Source organism: Chlorocebus sabaeus, chromosome 22, assembly GCF_047675955.1.
Source record: "Chlorocebus sabaeus isolate Y175 chromosome 22, mChlSab1.0.hap1, whole genome shotgun sequence".
In the NCBI taxonomy this organism is placed as follows: Eukaryota; Metazoa; Chordata; class Mammalia; order Primates; family Cercopithecidae; genus Chlorocebus; species Chlorocebus sabaeus.
The window spans coordinates 75,791,329-75,803,703 of record NC_132925.1 but is presented as its reverse complement, the minus strand read 5'-3'; the positions used below and the strand labels follow the sequence as shown (position 1 = coordinate 75,803,703).

Here is a 12,375-nt window from a genome sequence, read left to right as displayed (position 1 = left end):
CCTCCTGTCTCCTACATGCTTGTTTTCCACCCAGCCCCCACAGATGTTACTATTTTTTATGTATCTCTACATAGTGTTATTTTGCCTCTTTATACACAAAAGAGTAACTACTTAAAAGAACTTTTCTTTTTTTTTTTTTTTTTTTTTGAGACGGAGTCTCGCTCTGTCGCCCAGGCTGGAGTGCAGTGGCCGGATCTCAGCTCACTGCAAGCTCCACCTCCCGGGTTTACGCCATTCTCTTGCCTCAGCCTCCCGAGTAGCTGGGACTACAGGCGCCCGCCACCTCGCCCGGCTAGTTTTTTGTATTTTTTAGTAGAGACGGGGTTTCACCGTGTTAGCCAGAATGGTCTCGATCTCCTGACCTCGTGATCCGCCCGTCTCGGCCTCCCAAAGTGCTGGGATTACAGGGTTGAGCCACCGCGGCCGGCCAAAAGAACTTTTCTAAGAGGAACTTGTAATTGCCTCTCGGAGAGATGGACATCCTTCCCTGCTCTGGAAGGGAAGATTTGGTTCCAGGCAGCCTGGTCTTTAGACCCTGGCTTCCTGAGCCACCTGGTGGTCATGAGAAGCCACTGCTCCCAGTGAGCAGTAGGGCTTGGACTTCATTTAGAGCAGGGATTCTGGATGCCCCAGAATCATCCAGGGGCCTTGTTGCCATACAGCTTTTGATGCAGTCATTCTGGGGTGGGGCCCAGGAACTCAGCTTTCCTAACCAGTCTCTCAGGTAATTAATGACAGTGCCTGCCACCCTCCTCTATGAGTAGTGCAGAGAGAGAGCCTAGCCTCTCAATCTTGGTTCCACATTAGAATCCCCTGGAGAGATTTAGAAATTAGTGATGTCTGTCCCCACTCCCTGCAGAGACTCTGGTGTAATCGGTATGGATGTGGCTTAGGCTCCACAGGTGACTGTAGTGTGCAACAGCTGGAGTTGAGAAGCACTAACATCAGGCCAGAGCTGCACCCTTGAATGGGGTTTTGGGTTTTGTTTTTTGTTTTTTGAAACGGGGTGTCACTGAGTCACCAAGGCTGGAGTGCTATAGTGTGATCTCAGCTCACTGCAACCTCCACCTCCCGGGTTCAAGCAATTCTCTTGCCTCAGCCTTCTGAGCAGCTGGGATTACAGGTGCACACCACCATGCCCGGCTAATTTTTGTATTTTTAGTAGAGACGGGGTTTCACCATGTTGGCTAGGCTGGTCTCAAACTCCTGAACTCAAGTGATCCACCTGCCTCAGCCTCCCACAGTGCTGGGATTACAGGTATGAGCCACCGTGCCTGGCCTAATGGGATTTTTAAAGCATTTGCAAATACTTGCAGTCATTAATTCATTTTATTAATAACAGTAGTCTTTAAAAGCATCTGGAAATCACCTAGGCAGAAGTCTAGGCCAGCTCTCTCACTGGGGTAGTGGTTGGGTCAGCCAGGGCTACCCTGTAAGTCAGGATCAAGGCAGTCCTGGCACTTGCCTTCCAGTCAGGTCTTTTTCTCTTCTGTCACCTCAGTTTAAATTCTGCTGAAAAAGTTTTTGAAATTTTGTTACTGTCACATTTAACATTCAGAGCTAAAATAAAAGGAGACCCTCCCTGGTTTGAATTTAGACGGTTTCTGCATCCTCTGATAAATACCTTGCCCACACATTCTTAACAGAATCCATTGTTACAACATCATGCTGAATATCCCTTGATACTGTAGGGCTTTAGTCCCTTGTTCAGGCCAATAGTTATGACCTAGCAGTTGCTGTTAATTAGCTGCACCCTTCCTTTTCTCTCACTCGTTCCTGAATTCTCTAAACATTTATTCAGTGCCTTCTGTGTTTCCTGCACTGTGCTGAACACTAGGACTACAATGGCAAATAAGCTGGGGATGACTCTCTGCAGAGGATTTGGTGATTAGCAATCCGACACTTAAAGGATGAGCAGAAGCTGGGGTATTGGGTCATGGCATTTTCTCAGAATATAAGGAACGGCTGGAAGCAGGGAACAGGGCATTGGGGGTGGGAGGTGGAGTTAGAGGCTGGGGTAGTAGCAGCGGGGAGTTGCACACATACAGTTACTCTAAGAGCCCCAGGAAGACGTTAAAGAATTTGAAGGAGAGAGGTGACAGAATTGGCTTTGTAGTTCAGAGTGATCGCTTTGATGTGGATGATTTCTCTGTCATAAGCAAAGAGGGTGCCATCTGAAAGTCTCCGTGAATGGCTGTGGTCAGTGTCATTCACTGTCCTCTCATTTTTTCAGGAAAATCCCACCAGTGCCCAGTACCACCACACCCATCTCCACACGTATTCCTCACCGGACAAACTCTGTGCCGACATCACAATGTGGAGTCAGCTATCTGGCAGCAGCCACCGTCTCTACATCCCCAGTCCTGCTCTCATCTACCTGCATCTCCCCAAATAGCAAATCGGTACCAGCTCATGGAACCACACTAAATGCACAGCCTGCTGCTTCAGGGGCGATGGATCCTGTGTGCAGTATGCAATCCAGACAAGTGTCCTCTTCATCCTCATCCCCTTCCACGCCCTCTGGCCTTTCCTCGGTTCCCTCCTCCCCTATGTCCAGGAAACCTCAGAAGTTGAAATCCAGCAAATCTTTGAGGCCCAAGGAGTCTTCTGGTAACAGCACTAACTGTCAAAATGCCAGTAGCAGTACCAGTGGCGGCTCAGGAAAGAAACGCAAAAACAGTTCCCCACTGTTGGTTCACTCTTCCTCCTCTTCTTCCTCCTCCTCCTCTTCTTCTCATTCCATGGAGTCTTTTAGGAAAAACTGTGTGGCTCACTCTGGGCCTCCCTACCCCTCAACGGTAACATCTTCCCATAGCATTGGCCTCAACTGTGTGACGAATAAAGCAAATGCGGTGAACGTCCGGCATGACCAGTCAGGGAGGGGCCCCCCCAGCGGGAGCCCTGCTGAATCCATCAAGAGGATGAGTGTGATGGTGAACAGCAGTGATTCCACTCTTTCTCTTGGGCCCTTCATTCACCAGTCCAATGAACTGCCTGTCAACTCCCACGGCAGTTTTTCCCACTCACACACTCCTCTAGACAAACTCATAGGAAAGAAAAGAAAGTGCTCACCCAGCTCGAGCAGCATCAACAACAGCAGCAGCAAACCCACAAAGGTTGCCAAAGTGCCAGCCATGAACAACGTCCACATGAAACACACAGGCACCATCGCAGGGGCACAAGGACTGACGAACAATTCCCTCCTTCATCAGGTAGGAAATGGACTATGACCCCCGTGGGAATGCCCATTTCCTCTCCCTTGGGATCTTTTGCCAGCTCAGAAATGTGTTTGGTTGGATTGGTTGGTTGGTTAGTAAACAGATATTCAGCTTCATGGTGTCTTAAAAAAAAAAAAAAAAAAAAAAAAAACAGCTCACAGCCATATGAAGGTAAAACAGGCTCTTCTGCCAGAATTTCTGGTGCCTTTGGAAGATGCTCTTCGGAAAGAAAGTATAGTAATGCGTTTTTAGTAGATAGAGCCACAGAAAGCATCAGGCATGACAGCAAAATCATAATTGGAGGGGAGTCCCTTTATGAGATAGCCAATAATGTGTTATCCCAATGCTGTGAAGTGTGTGCCATTCAAGGCTTTAAGGAAGGAAGCAGGCAGTTTCCTGGATAGTGGTTCTTCAGTATGTTCCTCTGAGGAAAGCTGGGCTAAAATCAAACTGATCTAGAAAGGGGTGATTTAAGATTTAAAATGAGGCGGGGCGCAGCGGCTCATGCCTATAATCCCAGCACTTTGGGAAGCTGAAGCAGGCGGATCACCTGAGGTCAGGAGTTTGAGACCAGCCTGGCCAACATGGTGAAACCCCTGTCTCTACTAAACATAAAAAGATTAGCTGGGTGTGGTGGTGCATGCCTGTAATCCCAGCTACTCAGGAGGTGTAGGCAGGAGAATTGCTTGAACACGGGAGGTGGAGGCTGCAGTGAGCCAAGATCACACCACTATACTCCAGCCTGGGCAACGGAACAAGACTATATCTCAAAAAAAAAAAAATTATTATTTTTCCCTCTCAAAAGAATTTCAGATATTCTGGTTAAATCTCACCCCTTATTTTCTCTTCCCCTTTTTGAGGGAGGCAGGAAAAACAGGATTCAGTATGGGCATAGCAGAAGATTGAAATCTCATTCCAAGCTCGTAGTTAAAAAGAAGTCTGCATATGAACCCATCAGTAGAGAAGTGGCTAAGTGGTTGTGGGATTCATAATTAACCATGACTTTCTCTCTTAGGCTGTACTTTTGTCTCGTCCCAGCTCTTCTGCCTGTTATTGACCTCACCTGTAGCTGTTTCTTCCAGCTTCCTTTGCTCTAACTTCCAGCTCATCTCTCATCTTGTTATTTTATTCATCAGGATATCTCCTCACCTTGCTTACGAACAGGAATTTCAGCAACATCACCCCAGAGCCCTGATTTAAAATGTGAGGCTCTTTTTCATGGTTTTTTTTCCCCTTCCTCGTCTTCAGAACTTAACTCAAATGCCAGCCAGGTTAGAACTTTTTCAGAAAATACCAAGAAGTTTCTTAGTATTTTCTTAGTGTGATATAATTTTCCTCTAATATTTGGGTGAATTAACACCCAGTGCCAAAGGTATGGGGAAAATATTTGTGAATTTAACCAGCTGCATACATTATGGGTTATTATGTGTTGTTCGGCATTCTGATCAGGGGATTCCTGGACAAATGAGAAGTGTGCTTTTCCTTCTTGGTTTGTAGTTACTCATTACAGTTTATAAGCCTAATAATCCAATATAAACACAGAAGACATGGTGTACCCATTATTCAACACACCGTCGTTGAGAGTAGAGTCCCCAGGAGACGTGATCCCCATGGGAGGGGCATCCCATTGTGCTGTAATGTCCATCTCACATCTGTATTAGTGAGCACACTGTCTTCATTTAGACAGGAGTGTAGATCTTAATGCCCACAAGTAACAAAAAGGACAGAAGGGGGCCAGGTGGGGCACAGCAGAGATTTGACAGTGCCTACTAGAAATAGGGCGACATGGAGCAGCTGCTTCCAGACATTTGTTACCAGCTTTAAAGAGAGGCTGCAGATCTGGACTTGCATGTGAAATTTAGTTGAGATATATGTGTATGTGTGTGTGTATACACACACACACATATCCACATACATAAATACACACGTTTTTTTCTCTTCTTAAATCTGGTATAGACTATGTATCTGTGGGCCATCTTTGGCTCATGACCTGCCATTTTGCCACCTTTGATTTTTACCATATAGTGGCACTGCGTCTTACTAGAACTACGCAGACAGCCTAACTTTGGGCTTTTTCCTTAAAATCAGTTTCCACTTGAGTTTGTGTTTGAGAGAGAGTTTCTCTGCAGAGGAGTACTTTTTTTTTATGCTGCACAAATCCTGGGGCAGGAGTGGGGATGCTTGCTTAGAGATCAAAGGATCATTGAACCCCAAGAAGTGTTGCACATTTTTATGTCTTTGTTCATTTATCTTATAGCTTTCATAAGAATCTCAAAGGGACTCATGGCCCCAAAATACTTTAAAGAATGCTGCTGTTACAAAAGTAGGGATCTCTACTTGCTGTTCCTTGTGGAGCTGCCTTTAAAACAAAAATAACTGGGCTAGTTGAAGTTTTCTAAACAAGGGGATGAAGAGTGGGACACGCTAGCAAGTCTGGGAGATGATGGGGTTGGGTAGTGACCCCCAAGAGTCTGTTCATGGCCTCTGCCACCAAAGATGTAAAAGCCCACTGTGAATGCCAGAGTTTCCTCTCCCCCAGAATGGGCACTGCCCTGAGTGCGAACTGTCACACCTGTGTGTGCTGGCCCTTGACCTTGTTCCCTTCTCAGTTAACAACCTGGAATACCTTCAAGGACACAAAATCAGTAAATAAAACTAACAGGCAAACATAAGAACCTTTTCTCTAAGCTAGAAACCCATGCCTGCATCTCTTCTAGTCAGTTGTCTAGAAGTAAATCTTTGCAATGATTGTGCCCAGTAATAGTGAAGGCATTTGAAAGCTAAGGCCAAATTCTATAGCTGACTGTTCCTGGTGTCACTCAGTCAATGGAGACTTTAGTAGTGTGCAGCCTTTGGAATATTCTTGTTTAGAATCAAGAGAGTGCAGTGTGCAAACGCTTACTTACCTTTTCATTATTTCCCCACCCCCTCTTTTTTGAAAGCCAAAGGCACGTCCCTGACAGCTGAAAATAGCACGGGGAGGAATAATGCGGACACTTTTGAGGACAAGTTACACCTCCACTCAGCACTCTGGACTCCACGATGCCTTTGAGTCTGTTTTCCCAACCTCCTGTGGGCCTCAAGGGTAGAAACCTGCCTGACTGTTGTTTTAACAGAGGATTTCCCTGAAGCTATGTCTCTAGCAGTGAGTACTCATAAAGGACACTGGATCAAGTTCAGCCACCGAATTGCTTTTATCAGTGTTAAAGTGGTCTGGACTGCTTGTACCAATCTGTGAGAAGTTTTTTTGTTTTGTTTTTTAACTTGCAGTATATCACGGAGCCACTCTTCAAGTAGATTGGCTGGGCAAAAGAATGTTTTGGCAAGAGCGTTACTGTAGACCTTTCTCCCTCCTTCCTTTTACTACCTTTTTTTTTTTTTTAAAAAAACACTGTCGTCTGTAGGTCACTCTCCAGCAGTTAGGCACCTTAACTGGAGACCAGAAACCTTCCAGAGGACAGAGGGCTGCATCCTGAGCAACCCTCTGAAGAAGGGAATTAGGCTTTAGATTTTGATAGCAGTGTTCCAGGAATGAAATACGGATGTTAGCCCAAGGCACCATGACAAAGTAGCCCAGCCTTTTGAAAGTAATTTGGGAAAAGAAACTGTCAGAAGTTTCTAACTTACAAACTGGTTTGAGATTTTCGATGCCCAGACAGCAAGTATAAATTATTTTGGAGACTTACTTTTCATGATACAAAAGCAATTCTGTGTGAATTTTTTTTTTTTTTTTTTTTTTTTTAAGAAAGAGAATGCAAGCTAGTTTTGAGAAAGGAAGGCCAAATTGGGTCAGGGGAGGATGGGAATGAGGAAGTTAAAATCACTATAGGGAGAAAAAACTTTTTTCAAGATTTCCAAAGAGAAGAAATTTTCTTAATCCATTAAGTTTTCATGGTAAACAGTATGTCAGATTGGGTTGGTTGTCCTACCTAGTCTATTTTTGAAAGTTACCTTTTAAAGTGACATTATTAGACACATTTAAATGTTTCCAAGGCACTCTCTGCATTACCCTTTGTTTCCTCTTTGGATACTGTCCTGGGACTAAATGTAGGTTTCCACTTCAAGCACTTCTGGCATTGTGTGGTTTTGTATGCACTCCCCTTCATGCCACTCCAGATGTTTATTTGGATGTGGTTGGGGACGAGAGCAGACACCAAGGGAAGGGAGTTGGAGAATATGTAAGTCCTGACCTGAAGGTCTTTTGTGATGTGTGTATAGGATTGCCCTGACCCACACCCTCCTTTCTTGGGATTATACCAGCCATCTTCCTGAGAGTTTTGGAGCCCTCTAGGATTTTTTTTCTAGTACCCCAACCCTAAAGAAAGACCTTAATATGTTAAAACAGCATTGCTTGGAGAAGGTGTCATTGAATTCGGGTATGAGCCAGAGCCTTTAAATGGGTGCTTCCACCACTACAGGCTTCTGACACGAGAACCAGGCACTGTTGCTTAGAAGAACACACAAAGTTGCCGAACACAGGGTAAAATTTCCACGGCACTGATCATTGCCCTGGCCAGGGCCTGATGAGAGCCAGTCAGTACATCCTTTTTTCCCTACAGTTCTTGGGTTTCAAACTTCAGTTTCAGGGAATTTCAAGTCAACAACAGGTAGAATGAATAAACTTGGTTACCAGCCTAATAATGTGAATTGCTACAGAATTATTCTTATGTAAGAAAACAAAAACTTTATGCAGATACTTTAGCTATAAATCGATGTAAAATACTGATTTTTTTTAAAGGAAGGAGAGAACAGTATCTTGTTCAATTATTATGCAGTCAATCAGTAAATGTTTTTAAAATGATACTACAGGAGAGCTTAGTAAGGAGAGGGCATGGATGGGCCAGTTTGGCATAGTTAGGATAAATCAATGTGGTTTCCATCCCAGTCGGGGAAGAGAGGAGGTGAGAGGGAATCAGAACGTACCTAGTTGATTCCTTGGTGACAAGTGCAATGGGGTATGGGTAGAATTTATTTTCAGAGCCAAGAGGACTTGATGGTTATAAATAAAGTTGCCTTTAGCAATGGAATTTACAGAGAGATCATGTTGTTCCGAAAGATGTGAATAGGATCCATGATAACAAGTTGATTCAGAACAATGTAGATATTTAGATTAGCAAGTATTGAACATTTGATTTCTTAGACTGAGGTTTTAATTGAATTTCATTATGTCTCCCGGTAATACACAGAGCATCGGGATTAGGAAATTAGCCATTTTGGATTCTGCCTGCCACAAACAGACCTATTCTAAACAGTGCTATTAAATTTTAGACTGTTCAAATATTTTATTTTCTCCTACAGCTACTTTTTATGATGATGAACAATTAAGACCATTTAAAACACGGGAGTACAAGTATTTTTTTGAATTAAATTAACTTGCAAAAACCAAATTTGCAGTGGTTGGGTTGTTTCTAGACAGACTTTGGTATCAATTTAAAACCAAGATAATTTTTATATTCTTTCCAATAGAATTTCATGACAACTCCTGCAGTTTTCTTAACCTACAAAAAAAAAAAAAAGTGCTGCAATGATGAACAAAGAATTAAACAAAACCTACTTTTGTATCTTTATTTTGGAATTTCTTGTTCTATTATAAATATGGAAGTATCCCTATTTCAGAAGACATATTTTGTTAAAAATGAATTGTACATATTTAAATATGTATTTTTGCACAGGTCTTTTTTTCTGATATCCTGTTTTGGTACAATTGAGATCATCTAGTATTTATTTATTAATTAATAAAAGTAAATACCTTTTTATAATTTGAAGTGGTTCACTGCCAAGCCAATAGTTCTAGAACCTGCCTCCTTTACAGTTTTAAGGGATGCCTCTGTTCTGTGAAAAGTCTTTGTCCCTTTTAGTGTCTCGGGAGTGGATTCATACAGATGAAGTGGGCATTGCTTCTTCCTGGTTGCCTGGTTTCCCGATAGACTACATGTAACTAAGTGACACACTGCTTTTCTTTTGTTAGTATTTTATGTGTGAGAGTGTGTGATTGTGTGTGTGTGTGTGTGTATACTCTGAGCACATGTATGTTAGTATGTGATGTGGTTTAAAACTAATGGAAAAAACTGAAAGTGCCTGAACCTAGTTTTAAGCTTAGACAGAATCTCTTTAAAAAGACTTGAATGTTCAGTTGAACTTTTGGAGTTTGCTTTTTTCCACGTAAATATTGTTTCTAAAATTTTAGGGGAGGAGTTGAAAACCACCCATGCTGGTAATTTTATAAGGTATTTTAAAATTAAGACCTTTTGGTTCATAGTAATTCAATTGGTGATGGATTGCCTGGTGGCACCAAGGGTTGCAGATCTTTTTGTCAGCCAGCAACTTACACGATGTGTCCGTTTTGTTATTCACTCATGAAATACAATTTAAAATAAAATATTTAAAATATTTTGTATTCCAAAAATATAATACAAACAAGTACCTCTGAGAACATGAAAAAAATGTATAATTTGAAAAATGTAACTTATAAAGGCAGCTGTCTTCCTGTAAGAGTTCTGTTGCCAAGGAATTTCTTAATGTCACTCATTCTGTCCAGGGGGTTTGGGGGGATTGGGCTTTGAAAAGATATTGTTAAAAAGTTTGTTTAGCAGAAAATAATCATTTTTACATTTTGTGCAAAACATTTTACATTTTCAGATCATTTAAATGAGCACTACATACTGTCAGTGTGAATGTAGGGCCTTGAAAGCATTTTGCTTTTTTTTTTTTTTTTTGAGCTTGGTTATAAAAGCAATCTCCTGTGTTAAAAACGTGTGAATAGTTTGATAATTTGTACACATAATCAAGAGCATCTCAGCTGGACTTTGTGTTGGCTGCTGTATAGAACATGAACAAATGTCAAGGGATAGAAAATTACTTTGGATATTTAAAAGAGAAGAAATATATAGTCTATTTGTTTTGTAACAAGTTTCTGTAAATAAAATAATTTATACTATTTATAAGAAAAGGTTGTGCTTTGCTTTATAAGAAATTAGCTTGTGGAACAAACGTGTTACTTAACGGGCAATAAAATTAGGACTTCTTAATAAATAAGGTTGGCTGCATGAAATATTTTACATGTTTCTGCCTCGTGATACTAAACCCTTTCAGTCTACTCTGACTTTTCATCACTTTTGGCATTGAACACCCTTGTGAAGCCCCTTCACTTTAGCCTCCCTCTTACATAAGCTAAATAATTCTAAGACCGGGGCATGTTTCCATTTGCAGGCACAAAGCTTTGCCTTGGATAAATTAGCAACTCTGTAAACAGTGAACACTGCTGTATTCTGGCCTTGCATGTTTGTGAAGGAAACAAGAGGGAGTTGATGGATTGAGAAACACATTCTGTTTGTACTTAGGTGCAAAATTGATGACATGTAGTTTTGATTTAAGATAAGCTTTTTATCCAGACCTGGTCTAATCTCTTCCTTTTACATATCTTCCTTACTGGCAGTACAAGTGCATTTTAGTATTATTTGGAACACAGCAAAATCATTTACCTCTAGAAATCCAGACATTTTTACTTTTTGCAAATCATTCTGATAAATTATTTTTGTTGCTTAAAATAAGAGGAGCAACTGCTTTGTATATTAGCAAAAATGTTCATACCTGATATGAGAGAGTCATGTTGGCTTCAGTTCCTACTGCCTTATGGACTTCCCATTCCCTCCTTACTTAAGTCAGCCACCCACTCAGTACTTGCCACAAATCTAATCATGAGTTGCTCTCTGTAGGTAAATCCTTTCACCATGGATGTCCTCAAACCTCCCAAGAAAAGGTTCAACTGCTAAGTCAATCTCTTACCCTTTTTAATTCCATTCCCTTGCAGGTATCCCGGCCCTGCATAACAAGATGATCCCAACTCAAGGAAAAGGGTTTAGCAGTGTTGGATCTTGGCATATGTGGGATTTCACCAGGCAGAAAGGCAGACAAGAGTAAGATTCTAGGCAGATGGAGCAAATGCGTCGAACATGGGTATGAAGATGTTGAGGGATAGAGAATAATTCTGCAGGAATTCTGCTGGATGGAAGGGCCTTATAGGGTTAGAAAAGCTGGTGTCAGACTGTCAAGGACTTTAAATGTCATGGGGCCTTATCCAGGAACACATGGGATCAGGCTTAGATTAACCCAAATGTAACTGTCAGAGCCCAGAGATACTTCATGGTCCAGTCCTAGCACCGTGCAGCTGCCAAAAGTCAAAGCCATTCAAATCTGTACTGAAAACTTTGGAAAATCAAAGCAGCACTTAAGTCTCTTTCCCCATCTCTTGAATTCTCACACTCCTTTGCCTCAAAGATCTGTCTTTACCTGCCCCTGTCCCCGGTCCTAACAAAAAGCACTCCCCTAAATCAAGTCTAAGTTCCTCTCCCTTCTCACTCCTTTCTTAGTCTCCTCTTTCTTGTAAGAAGTTCTTGCTTCTGTTGTTAATGGAAGTTAATTAAAGTAGTCTTTCACCTTGTAAGGCTGTAATTCTTGGCACTTGTTATCCTCATTTTCTACATCCAAAACCCGTGGACTAGAATATCTCTTAGGAGGTAAGGAAGAGTGAGGCTATCAGCCGAAGAAAAAGTCTCCAGAGGGAAGGGGAGAATCACTTGTAATTTAATACTTTGTCAAAAAAACATCTCTGCCACCTATGGCTCCCCAGTAACAATGGAAGACAGAATCAACAGGTGAGAACCTCGGACAAAAATAAGTTACAAAGCCATTGTAATCCAGGTAAGAGCTATTAAGTTTCCAAACTAAGGCTGACCATGAGGATACCTGATACTGATTTCAGAAATCTTTTAAAAGTAGAACCAACAGGCCTTGAGGTCTAATTCTATTCAACATTAAAGGGAAGAGTGAGTCTAAGAAGACTTCACGTTTTTAGCTTGGCCAAACCAATTGAGCTTTAAGTGAAATGTGTGATATGGCAATAGAGAAGGAAAAAGACATAACGATAGATTTGAGCTGCTGGTGGGAAATTGTGGTTTAGTGCCCAGCTGGCTGTACAGGCTGGATAGACCTTAGGAGGGAGGTTTGAGCTGGAAAATAAAGATGGAGAGTTGTCTTTCACTCTTAGATGATCAATGATGTCGTAAGGGTAGATGAGTTTACCTGGGGAAATGAGGTAGCTATTCGATTTGGCTTATTATGTTAAAATAATACTTCTCTAGTTAAGTACTTAATATGC

The 12,375-nt window shown here is 41.9% G+C and overlaps 1 protein-coding gene across 11 annotated transcripts in view; it reads left to right on the top strand.

Annotated features, from left to right (window-relative positions):
* Positions 1 to 10,167, top strand: part of ATXN7 (ataxin 7) — a 142,217-nt gene extending 132,050 nt beyond the window's left edge. For 8 of the 11 annotated variants that reach the window (XM_073009968.1, XM_073009963.1, XM_073009964.1 and 5 more), the window contains 3 exons: positions 2,234 to 3,212; positions 4,355 to 4,421; positions 6,161 to 10,167. In XM_073009968.1, coding sequence (XP_072866069.1) covers positions 2,234 to 3,212; positions 4,355 to 4,421; positions 6,161 to 6,270 — 1,156 coding nt within the window. In that variant the 3' untranslated portion in view covers positions 6,271 to 10,167. The remainder of the gene's footprint in view (positions 1 to 2,233; positions 3,213 to 4,354; positions 4,422 to 6,160) is intronic. The other 3 variants (XM_038003695.2, XM_038003696.2, XM_007984883.3) reach the window with 1 other exon arrangement.
* The last annotated feature ends 2,208 nt before the right edge of the window (positions 10,168 to 12,375 follow it).